We start from the raw sequence: 13,390 nt of genomic DNA on the forward strand, positions 1-13,390 counted from the left end.
TTCTGCTTCCTATTCTTGTGTTAGTGTAGTATTTTGAGCCCACCTCTTGTTGCAGGAGTCTGTTGCTCTCGGTCATGGTTTGCAGTTCGGTCTGAGCCTCGTGCAGCTGCTGTCTCCACGAATCCCTCTCCTCCTGGACCTCCTCCTCTCGTCTCCTGCTCTGCTGCTCCTCAGACCTCCTCTGCTCCTCTGCGCTCCTCCTCTCCTCCTCTAGCTCCGCCTGAAGCCTTTCCACCTGTTGGTCCCGCTCAGTCAACTGTAACCAACAAGAACAAAATTATGATGTAGTAATGTCACTGTGGTAATGAAAGAACAAGGTGTAGTTAATGTATAATGAACTGAAATGTAATGTGATGAAAACAAGTAATTCTGCCAGAGTAGTGATGTGGACGATGGTTAAATTAGGCTGTAAACAATGGCTGCTAGTTTCTGGTCTGCCATAGTGAAAAGTGTGTAAAATTTAAATGAGTGTTGGAACATAAAGGAGATGTATTATGCAAAATCAACTTTTAACCATATTCTAATAGTTTCCCTTCTAATCTGCCCACTCAAAGTTGTATTTAGACTGATTCAACCATGTTTCAGTAATATTTATTCTCCTGTAGTCAAGATGCAACTGCTCCAAAAATTAAGTTTTTCCTCTACACTGCTCTGTGCCATGTACTGCTTCATGGTTATATGGTCAGAATGTCAGCTTAGCATAATATTTGACCTTTAAAGAACAAATATTATGTATTATGCATTAACTGTACTGTTATTGACCTTTAAACATAGTCTTGAGTACCTTTGCTTTGGAATGTCATTCAGAACTTGAAATAATGGCAAAAAAATAAAGAAAAACATAATTTTGCAGCTCTGATCTGGTGCAGATTGCCATCTACTGGCAGCAGAGGGAATTACCACAGTGAAAACAATTAAATTAGGTAATGAGGAACATGTCAGGAAACGTTAGTGTAATTGCAAATGCTTAGAAAAAGTCTGCCAATGAATTATAGACTTCATGGACAGGCTCTCTCTTCTGTGACGTCACATTTCTGGGAATCTCAAACAGTGTTTAGTGAGGCTCAGAGGCAAAAGACTTCAGAGCAATACTGAAAATAGAGTAAATGAAGTGAAATACAGCTCCAGGTATGTTTTTAATAAGAGAACAATATTCTAACATGGTTAAATGCTCAAAAAGTTAATTTTGCACAATATGTGTTAAAAAAGTTCTGTTAAAATTTTTTAAAGAAATAGTTCTAGCCAAAAAACAGACTGGGGAATGTAAACTGATTAAAAGACAAATTTCATTAACTCTTCACGCAGCTGTTTAGTAAGCACGGGTATCATTGTATTAGTACCAAATGTAATCTGGAAGTCATTCTTTGTTTTCTCTGATCTCATCCTCACTGTCCTCCATCCCCACCACAGAATGTATGTTTGTGTCTCACTGGGTCACCATGAGGCTGTTTACACTGGAGCTGCCGGAGCTGAGGTCAAAGCATAGAGATACTTACTGCGTTTGTAAACCCAACACGGACAAAAATATACAGCAAGTGCATTCTCTGGGAACACTGCTCAAAGAATGGTTGCTGCAGAAAACCATTACTTCAAAGCGCATGGCTGAGCATCAAACTATACTGTCTCAAATGGCACACATAAGAGGTCAGAATGGGAAAGCACTCTTCAAATGAAAATCGATGGACTGACCTTCTGTTGTAGCCGGGCTGAGTCGCGCTGATACTGCAAAAGTAGTGTGCGGTTCTTCTCTGAGTGGATGCTCAGCTCCAGACTGGACTCCCGGCGGACCTCAGACATCTGCTGCTGGAGCTGGGTCTCATGCTCCAACTGCTGCTTCTCCAGAGCTTCCCTCAGCTACAGTAAAAGTATACGGAAAAATTTACACATTAAAACTGTGCAAATTTATTATTGTAAATGATTTGATTTAGGTTTTTTTTTCTTTATAGACAATATTGGGCCCCAGGGTTTTCAGGGGCCCAGAATTTGACCCTCTTCTTATTAATTTATATTAGAGGTTGGCCACACGTAAGGCTTTTTGTCCCAAGCCCCCAAATTTCTGTCAATGAGCCTGGTAAGCAGTAGCCAGGTTGGTGCCACCTAGTGCCTCCGCTCTATTTCATTTCTCTCCAGCGACTAGGTCAGGAATCGGAATACACTAGACGGTTCACAAAAACCCTGAAGGTGCGGTCTGGGCACCAGCCAATCAGCGAAGAGCCACACATTCTGTGTTGGCAACGATTTCCAAGATTGAGGATTTAAAGCTGGAACAAAGAGATTGGTTTGGTGAATTTGATCAAAGACGTTATTGTCCTTCTTCCTATGGGATTTGGGAAAAGCTTATTATAGCATTTAGCCCCGTTAGTGGTGCATTACATACGTCATGACCAAATAGCAGCGATACGGCCTACCGTCAAGCGAACAAATTCTAACGCTGTGAGGTCAGGCGGTTTCTACAAAGTGAAACTGGCTAATGAATCAGACTAGGTAAGCAGTACTTAGTGACAAAATCTGATGGCTCTACTGCACCATCTACTCATAAGTTTTGATACTTTTCTGTGACATATCTTCATTTTTAAATGGTCTGAAAACTCCGAAAAATACAAAATGGATTTAAACAACACATTTTCAGGAGCCTGTGATGAATACTGTTATTTTTATTTCTGTTTGGGTGTTTGATTTTCACTAAAAAAGGGGAGTGTGACTGTGACTTTTGTGGTATCAACTGTAAAAGATATTTTCAATTGCAGACCTGGAAGAGCCTTCACTATAGTTTTGAGATGAAAAAGTTGTTCTCAAGTTATGCATGCTGCCTAAAACGAATCTGTGTGAAAACTATAGATGCGCCAAAGGGCTTCTGAAAGGTAAGAACAAGTTAGATAAATTTTAATACCTACTGCCTCTTATCACATTTGAAAATCAAGCCTTAAAGAACACATATTATGCATTCTTCTGTCTTTAACTCCCTTTTAAACACACTTTTGGTCACTTTAAGATAAGCAGTGCACATTTTGTAACTTAAAGTAAAGCCTGCTTTTGGAAAATGTACTTTCTAAACTTCACCTCCATTTCTAATGAGGCATGTAGGCCCTGGAGCTCCCTCTGCTGTCAACACGAGTGAGCAATCAGAGAGTAAACAAACACTACACTAATAGAACCATGCATTCTTTGTGAACACAATTTGACCATGAAATCAACCCGCTGATGGTTTATGGACAAATGAGTCTGGAGTTTTATTTAGGACAAAACTAAATTACCAAAATTCTAGAGCATGTCTATAATAAAGTACTAATGAATATAACAGTTAAAAGGTCAAAAAGTCAGATTTGCATAATACATGTTCTTTAACTTCTTCAAAACATACCAGTAGTTATCCTTGACTGGAATGTGAATGTAATAAGATTCACATGGGAAGAGCTTTTAACTTCTCACTTGAAAGTTGCCCATAGCTAAAATATATCTGTATCAGCACATGTCTTTGAGGTTTTAGAAAAATATATGCTAATAGTCCACTGTGCTTTACGAATAACATTTAAGTACACTTATTTATTCATGTTCCCCATATTTTTAAGAACAAGACGCACTTGAATTTTACTTTCAGTTCAGTCAGCTCACCATCTGAAAGTGGCCTGTAGTGGTGAGATACGTTTAGGGACCTAAGCGGTTTGTTTTATGTTGAATTTTATGTCTGGTAAAAATAAAATAAGAAATTATGCAGCCCTGACTACAATAAAAGCGTTTTCAATGTATTTGATGTAAACAGGAAAGATTAAAAACACATAACCAAAACATGGAATCCAGTCTTTAGCTCTGTAATCAACAGAATAGTTTCACTGACACTGAAGTATTTGCAGACAGTAAAACATTCACAATCTTAACCTCAAAAACATGAAATAGCATTATGTAGAGTAGATGAAAACTAAATTAGAGTTCAGATCTGTGACAGTTTTGTTTTAAAGGCTGTGAAGGGGAAAGTGTAACCTTGGTTTTGTGGCTGTACATTCTGCACTGCATTGCACTTTTACTTCCAAAAATGCACTGAAGGTCACGCAACTTGTGCTCACTGTGTGTTGTGCAAAGAGCCATTTTTGTCATGGGCCGTAGCCATGACAGCAGAGTTAATGGTTTGCATGTCACATCCTTCCACTGTAAAAGAAAATATGTGTAACTGTAAAACTGTCATTAGGGGTCACAGCAGGGACGTGTCTTGGAAGTGGGTTGGCCTGTGTCGAGAACTACTATATCAACTATTATATTGATCAATAAACGGTAGAAGGAAGAACAAAAAAACATAATTATATATTAAAAAGTTATTTATCTGTACTACATAAGATTTGAGGTCAAAGGGGTTGAATACAGAACGTGTATGACTCATTAGATCGTGTTTTATTCTGCTGTTCATTTATTGCAGTTCATGTCTATTTTACATTACACTGAAAATACTTTTTAGGGGGATAACAATTCATTAGGGTTATATTCTGTCAGTTTGTCTATGTTTTCTTCAGCAATACAGCAGTGTGGACACATTTTTTCATGCCATGTTATTTCTTTCTTTCTTTGTTTTCATTAATATTTACATGGTAGACTCATCACAACTATGAATTAGGGCTGCTCGATCATAGAAAAAAATCATTATCATGATTATTTTGGTCAATATTATTATTTTGGTCAATATCACGGTTATTCAAACGATATTTTTTTTGTTACACAATGCATTTATTCAGCAATTCTCTCTTCAGCAATTCTCTCTCAAAAACCCACTTTGTTCTTGATAATTTACACAAAACTTCCAAATTGAAAGTAAATATAGGCTACAGTTATGTAAATTAGAACAGTTGTGCAATGCATAAAACATAAAATGAATAGAATGTACTTTGAACATGAAATAATTCATAGAGAAACATAAATGTATCCAAAATAAACTATATACCCAGCTGTTCTACAATCTCTATATTAAAAATAAATTAAATATAGTCATTTATATTAAAAATATCCCAAAATAAGCTTTGTTAAACTTCATTTCAACTTGATTATGTGAGTTTGGAGTTCGTTTAACATACAAAATTGATATTGTGATCAAAATTCGATTCATTGCACAGTCTTAGTATGAATTAATGAACACATAAGGCACGTGCTAAACAACAACAACAACAAAAAAACATCTGAAATAACTCAAAACATGTTTCATAATTTAGATTCAAAACAGCCACCCTTTGGTTTAATCAATAATATGCATACTATTGTCATTCCACTAATGAATCCAGACAAGTTTCCCCTGTGAAAAGTGAAAACCATTTCAGGAGACTTCATCATGAAACTCACTGAGAAAAGGCCAAGGGTTTGCAGCACTATCAGCAAAGCAAAGGGTGGCCATTGTGAGGCATCTAAAATATAAAACATGTTTAGAGTTTCCTCCATAACTCCATACATCTGCACGCTGCATATATTCAAAGTCTTCAGTATATATCTACAGTGTATAAAGCTAAAGAAAACATTGAATGAGAAGGTGTTTTCAAACTTATGGTAGTGTATATCCCCCTTAAACACATGCTTTCGTGAGAGACCGAGCTGGGGACACCTTGTTTGCTTTTGGCCTGCAGCTGGAGACTAACTGATGGTGTGCACCCATTGTTTCTGAGCGCGCGTGTGGATGTGTGCGTGCCAGAGAGCCCCAGACGAGCAGCGGTGGTTGTGAGTGTGAGAGTAGCGTGTGAATGAAGCAGGGCGCGGGGGAAGGGAGGGGGCTGGGGTTTGGGGGTGAGAGGGAGGTTGCGTGTGTGCAAAACAGGAGAAGAAGACACCACTTCCTCTGTGCAAATGTGTACGTGTGAGGAGCGTGGAGGATTCGAAGGGTGACGATCCTTTAGCTCGCTGTACACAGCTGCCATTTGTGTTGCATGTCAATGACCACTTCCTTTGCGCGGTGATGGGGTAATGTGTGGCCGGGGAAGCCCATAATGGAAACATAGCAGTTAAAAGACATGAGTGGGAGCTTTAAGTTTATATACAGTACATCATTACAAGACAAGCCTGCATTAGTTAGTCTAGAGGGAAAAATAAGTTACTTAAAAAGACAGTATTTATTCTATAAGATTAATTGAAGGAACATGGCCATTACTAAAGTACACTTTGCATTTCTGTATCCTTGCTTGCACTTAGTTCAGTGGCCAGAGTTAAGTTTTTTGCAAATTCCTGTGCTGAATAATGTTACGATACAAAAACTTCACTAAATTTTGATACTAAGGAATAGACTTGATATTAAATACAGTTTCGATCCCATAAAGACAATTTAAAAACAGGCCATAGAGTTTTCTTTCGATACAAAATAATAGTACTTTCTTTATTTTTTTACTATGTGGTCTTACACTCGCTTTACTCAATTTGTATCTGATTTTCAATACCTTTAGCAACCCTGATTTAAATAATTAATGAAATAGCAAAATAAAGCTTACTGCAGTGTTTCCAGACTTGAGCACTTACTCTACATACTGTTATTGATCTCCTATTAAAGACAGGAAGGGCATCAGGTGTAAAATCACTGCCAAATCATTTCTGACCAAATAACAAAAGGAAAACTATGGGATAAACCATGTATTTAGAAAAAGGGAAACAAATCATAGTCACAAGTAAATTAAATGAAGATTATATGAAGCAATGTTTATGTTGTCAAAGGTTATCAAATAGAATATAGATCATTGATTAGTAAAGATTGTACTGTAGATTAGACAAGTACCCATGTTCAAGAGAGCAAATTACTTTCTTTTCCTGTGCCTTTTTTGTAATTTATTGGCGCAATAACTGTAATCTTGATTGAAATTCAATTAATTGCAGAGTCCTATTTCACAAAGTCTCTTCTATTATTCCCTATAATAATGTGACCGGAGCCAATTCCAGAAATGATAGCTTTAGGCCGGTACACCCTGAACATACATAAGTACCATTCAGTCTCGCATTTATTCACTAAGAGCAATTAAAGTCATCAATTTCTCTACACATGCAAGTCTCTGGGAATGGGAGGCAGTTGGAGTACCCAGAAAGCAGCCAGAAACTAAGCTAAGCTAATTTGAGAAATGACATTTGGTTGGCCCGGGGACCCTCCACTGTATCTCCCATTTCAAATTACATTTATCTATGAAACTAATGTCATCAAGTGTATATAATAAACTCCATCCATTCATCCATTTTCTTCCGCTTTATCCGGGGCCGGGTCACGAGGGCAGCAGTCTAAGTAGGGACTCTGAGACTTCCTTCATCCCGGACACTTCCTCCAGCTCCTCCGGGGGGCCCCCACGGCATTCCCCAGGTCAACCAAGAGACCAGACCAAGAGACCCTCCAGCGTGTCCTGGGTCTTCCTTGGGGCCTCCTCCCAGTGGGACATGCCTGGAACAACTCCCAAGGAAGGCGCACAGGAGGCATCCGGAACAGATGCCCAAGCCCACTCAGCTGGCACCTCTCGACGTGGAGGAGCAGCAGCTCTACTCCGAGCTCCTCCCGTGTGACTGAGCTCCTCACCCTAAATCTAATGGAATGCCCAGCCACCCTGCAGAGGAAACTCATTTCGACCACTTGTATCCACAATCTCGTCCTTTCGGTCATTACCCAAAGCATAGGTGAGGGGAGGAATGAAGACTGACCAATAAGTCGAGAGCTACATCTTTCGGCTCAGCTCCCTCTTCACCACCCGATACAGCGACCACATTACTGCCGACACTGCACCGATTCACCTGTCAATCTCATGCTCCATCCTCCCCTCATTCATGAACAAGATTCCGAGATACTTGAACTCCTCCACTTGAGGCAGGGACTCCCCACCTATATAATGAAGTTAATACTTTATATAATTAAGTATTTACTGTTATTTGATTAAAGGTCCCATTTTTTGCCATGCATTTGAGCAACATTTATCTTGCCCCAGTACAGATATTTTGTATAAGAAGCTCTTAAAGTTAAAATATGTCCACTGCATACGGTCTACATTTAATCATACAGCGTTTTATTGTCCAATAATCACGAAGTACGTGTTAGCGTGCTAATTGGTGTTGGCTTTACAGTCACGGCAAACTTCACACTGATCTCTGGGAGTTGTGAGAAGTGCTTATAATCTCATTGCTGTGAATAATTAGGATGCTTGGAATGCATAAGGCAAGTGAGAAATAACCTTGGATGACTGCAGACTGTTTAGAATAATCTGGTTCTCTTTTTCAAGTTTTTAAGACAATAAAAAGTCCATACAGCAACTTTAAATACTAACTACAGTTCAAACTATAAGATGATTTATTACCAGTGTATTGCTCAATGTTTTAAAGTCAGTTTTTGGGCTTTCTATTAGCTCTAGCAGGTTATAATGTTGGTCGTTCATCAAATACAGCAATCTCTCTGGGCCCTATCCAGACCCTCCTTACAGTTAGTTCTGTCCAATGCCCACAAGCCTACGTCAGCCATGCTCCCACACGACAATCCTCCAAAAATATACAAAAACAAGATACAAAACTGTGTACCACAACCTGACAAACCTGATGCACCCTGATTGTGTTGTGCTAGTTCTCTAAGGAGGAGTGACTTCGCTTGGGGAGCAAAGAGAGGGGGGACTCGTCCAAAACAAAAGTGAAACTTATAAAACATGTTAATACGTTGTTTTTGGCAAATATAGCATTTTCAAAACAATAAAATGTAACATGGTGATTTAAATATGTTATGTGTTAGCAACTAATACTCCAAAAAAGTAAAATACCCTTTCTTTAGGTACAGACGAACTGAAGAAATCCGACACTGTGTTTTCATCCGCACATATGGCCCTTTATAATCTTTAACTGGCAGCTGGTTCAACTCATTGGTATCACACACAAAGTCCAATTATATTTAGACACTAATTTATACTGTTTTTGCATGTTTGTCTCCCAATTTGAACTGTAAACAGCATGCAAAACAACGGGAAGCAAGCAGAAAATTTATGAACATTTGCAACAAGGAACTGATTTATTAATTTCCATGTTATTTGTGTCTATAACCGAACCTCCGGAGCTCTTTGTGCCAGCTCCGAGCCGAGACACTGCTCCACTGTTGGGCTAATAGGAGACAGATTGCTTTGCTCTGAATGCGATACGGAGAGGAGAGTTAGTTTATCTTGTTCAGACTGCTGGTCCCGAAGCCTGCTAATCTTATCCATACTACTATAATATGTCCAAGCTTCTTCTGTGATCTCATGGTCTGGAAGATTTCTGTTGGTTAGAGATGCCAAGACAATTACAGAACTTTTTTTTTTTGTTTGTTTTTTCCGAATAATCTGTACAATAAAGTATTTGTATGTGAATAATTACTCAGAACTAGTGATATAATTCTGGCTGCCTCATCATTGTTAAAGGGATAGTTCGGAATTTTGGACATTGGGCCTAATTTCCTAGTGAGCCAGAGTGTTGGAGACGTGTGGAGACACTTTTTAAAATATTCCATCCAGTCCTCGTATTTGCAGGTCGCTGGTGCTAGGCTAGTGCATGTCAATGGCCATAGTTATCCTGCCACTAAAAACAGTCTTACCCACTCCACAAAACACAGAAATTATTGATAGAATAATTTTAGAAGTAAACCCAACCTTGCATTTGAAGGATTTATGCCTGAGCAGCAGCAGCGAGTTGTACTTCCTGATAAAAAGCTTGGCAGCGGCGGACTGATATATGAGAAAATAGTCCCTCAACATGCGGCAATTCATGCGATGCAAGGTTAGTTTTATTTCAAACATTATTCTATCAACACAGACATTTACATCGACAGTCTGGTGTAATAATCGATTTGCTTTGGGTGTTTTGTGGAGTGGATAAGACTGTTTTTAGTGGCAGAGTAACTATGGCCATTGACATGCACTAGCCTAACACCAGCGACCTCTGCAAATACAAGGACTGGATGGAATATTTTACAAAAGCGTCTCTACACGCCTCCAACACTCTGGCTCACTAGGAAATGAGGTCCTTATGTCCAAAATTCTGAACTGTCCCTTTAATGATTAGGTAGCCAGAATTATATAATTAGTTCTAAATAATAATTCACATACAATTACTTTATAGTACAGATTATTAGGGGGGAAAAAAAAAAACGTTATGTAATTGTCTTGACGTCTCTAACCAACATTCACATTGACAGTCTGGTGTAATAATAGATTTGCTGCGGGTGCTTTTGCAGAGTGGGTAAGAGTGGGTTTTTAACTATTGACACTCATTGACATGCACTAGTCTAGCACCAGCGACCTCTGCAAATACAAGGACCGGATGGACTATTTTAAAAAGTGTCTCCACACATCTCCAACACTCTGGCTCACTAGAAAATGAGGTCCTATTTTCAAAATTCCTGACTGTCCCTTTAATATGCTACTTACGCATTGTTTTTTGAGTTGATAAAAAGTGAGAAGATTTGGTTTATCTTGGTTTTATTTCATTAATATACGGTACACAAAGTAACTTTTCTGGTGGAGGGTCTGCTGCTTGCTTGTCTCCATGGAAATCTAATTGCTTTGCCTGAAAATGTTCCACAGTAAGGCATTAAACCTACCTATCTTACAATTACAGGTGTGTTTTTTATTGCTAGAGATATCTTGAAAAACATACATTCATTTAAAACATACATTCATTTAGTGAGCAGGTTTGCCTCTACACAGATCTGGCTGGCTGGACTTGTCACTATGGAGAATAGGTTTAATGCCGTACTGTGGAACATTTCAGGCAACGCAATAACATCTAAGAAGTAGTTGCTGGACCCTCTACAAAAAGGTACATAGTGCATTTTTTTAACACGCTTTACAGGGAACACATGGGAATTGGGAATCTAACCCCAAACCTCTCTTCTCTGAGTACTACCACTTAACCATTGCCCCGCCTGCATTTTATTGTTTATCATTTGGAAACACCAGAAAATGCTGTTTATAGATAATTATTTTGATGCAACACCCTGACTTGAGTGCAATTTTGGCAGGACTACCCGCCCCTCCTTGAAAATCTACGGGGTGTGACAATGACTTGGAACCAGTCCCTCCCGTCTGCTCCCTCCAAGATCCAAACACGGGCCCAAACCCCACACACTGGCACGCTGCGCTATGGGAGATTTACTTCAGCTAATTACACATAATGATAACAGTGAATGATGCAGCATATTGATCCGGTTACAGCAGCTAATTTCAAGGCACATCCTCGGGGCATAGCAAAACACATGAGGTCATATGTGAACACTATTGCATTGTTGCTATAGCATAATGCAATACGGGAAAACCGGATTATATGGTCTTCTTGTGTATTGGGCGGATCATATGAAAGTGACGGCTGGTTTGGTTTCAGGGCCCACATGACATTTTTACAACATAAACCTCATTAGCGTGTTACATTTTCAGTGACACTTCAAATCCCTAAGCCAGTGTTTAAATACGGAAATTGGTTTGAAGATCACGTCAAGGCAACATGGATGCAATATTTACTTTATATGTATTTATATGAAGGCTTTGTATGTGTTTGTACAGTAATAGTTGACGGAGAGGATCTGAAGTTTAAAGTTCAAAATTGACTCTTGTGAGCGTTTAGTCATGTTAGAAAGTTTAGTCATGTTGCTGCCTCATCAGAAACATACGCAGAGTTTGTTTTATTTCATTCACACGTGATTGAGTAATCCTCTATTATTAGTCTGTCTACATCTACAAAGCTCAAAATACTCAGTTCCATCTTGAAACGCTATGGAGTGTTAGTTTTTAAGTTAACAGCTACCTTTTACCTTCAGTTCAGTAGAGATCGGCACTTCCAAATGAAATTGTATGGAGTTTAAAAACACAAACACAGTGGAGCACTTCCTGTATTGCCACATGACATCACAAGGTGGTAAAGTTGTAAGCATTTTAGAAACAAACTAAGTTAAATTCAATGTAAAGATAATAAATAAAACTGATGGCCGTCTCCCCTCCCACGCGACCCACCGGCATGCTATTGTCTCTTCCTGACAGCTGCCCACGCCCACAGATCCTCCACCAGAGAAATTATATAGTGCACCTTTATTTTATTTTTATTTTGGAAGTTTTGCACTCCTGCTGATCAACCTTGAAAAATGCCCCATGTCCGTAATACATTTTTTTGCTTGCAGTCATGCTTTTTGCTCATAGTCATGCATAAAATTGAATTGCCAAATTTGGTTGTGAGCTCATTTAGACCAAAAATCAGGGAATAGTGGCATTTTACAAACATACAGTCAAAGCAGTGGCAAATTTTTTATCCAATATGGCTGACTGTCTGTTCATCATACTTCTAGGCCAGGGGTGTCAAACTCATTTTGGTCCGGGGGCCGTCTCCAACCAACTTTGATCCCAAAGGGGCCGGATCAGACATTCATGTCATATAAACCCCAAAATAACAATAAGTTCAAATATTTGTGCAGAGAAACACAAATCTATTACAGAAATATTTTTTAATTGATGAACTCTTTCTTTTACAAAATATTATAATATTATTAACAACCTGAAACTTGAAACCTGAAAAATGTAATTTCAACACAATGTTTTAACATGAACTTGTATGTAAATAGGAATAAGTCAATTTTTCTTGTAAAATCCTGCACTCGGCTCCACTTTTCTCATGTTGGACATTTTGCTGATGAGGGTGTCACGGTCAACAGTCAAAACGATCGTCCTTTAAGAGCGTTTGGAAAGAGACAAGTCTTCATTTGTGCTGCTCTGGTGGGAGGGGCCACGTACAGAGACGCTGGAGACGCTGCTGTGATAAACACCGCAGAAAATTAACAAGATTTTAATAGAAAATATAATTAAAATATTTTAGTAGAAAATCAGTCGAGGGCCAGATTAAAGGTCTTGGAGGGCCGGATCTGGCCCCCGGGCCTTATGTTTGACACCTGTGTTCTAGGCAGTGCTGTGGAGTCGGGTCATTTTGGGCATTGTCACGATGTCTGTTTTATAAAATGTTTCACCAGACCTGTCAATCCCATACCCAGTTTTGGGGACTTTTCGTCGACGTTTAGCCCTCAAAATCTCTATCGTTTGAAAGGAAAAACAATAATGGAGAAGAAGAGACGGGCAAAAAAAACCCCAAACATATAGTGTGTTTTTACCTGATTGTGCACATCACATTAACCATTCAGAAAGTTTGTCTTCATAAAGATGGTCACGTGCTAAAGGTAATATGTGTGAAAGTGAAGACTGTTGCCTAATCCGTACTAACTAAAATCAACTAAAAGCTTGTTCACAAACTGCTCTGTTCAAGGTAATGTGTTTGCTTAAATGCTGAATCATTGTGTTCTAGTCCAAGTTAGAGTCTGTTTTCCTTTAGAAATCAATCAACACTAAAATAAACCTGTTAGCGGAGTTGCTAGATGCTACAAACATTTCAAAGTGCTTGCAAACAATGGCACCTCATT

At 38.8% G+C, this 13,390-nt stretch overlaps 1 protein-coding gene across 1 annotated transcript in view; it reads right to left on the reverse strand.

Moving 5' to 3' along the window:
* The window catches only part of lekr1 (leucine, glutamate and lysine rich 1), a 169,575-nt gene that overhangs the window by 20,823 nt on the left and 135,362 nt on the right, over positions 1–13,390 (reverse strand). Inside the window, exons 10-11 of the mRNA XM_020937690.2 lie at positions 1,690–1,854; positions 44–256 (exon numbers count right to left, since the gene is read on the reverse strand). Of these exons, the coding sequence (XP_020793349.2) occupies positions 44–256; positions 1,690–1,854 (378 nt within the window). The remainder of the gene's footprint in view (positions 1–43; positions 257–1,689; positions 1,855–13,390) is intronic.

This window comes from Boleophthalmus pectinirostris, unplaced genomic scaffold (genome assembly GCF_026225935.1).
Source record: "Boleophthalmus pectinirostris isolate CB_2022bp ecotype Guang Dong unplaced genomic scaffold, ASM2622593v1 HiC_scaffold_9, whole genome shotgun sequence".
Taxonomy (NCBI): domain Eukaryota; kingdom Metazoa; phylum Chordata; class Actinopteri; order Gobiiformes; family Gobiidae; genus Boleophthalmus; species Boleophthalmus pectinirostris.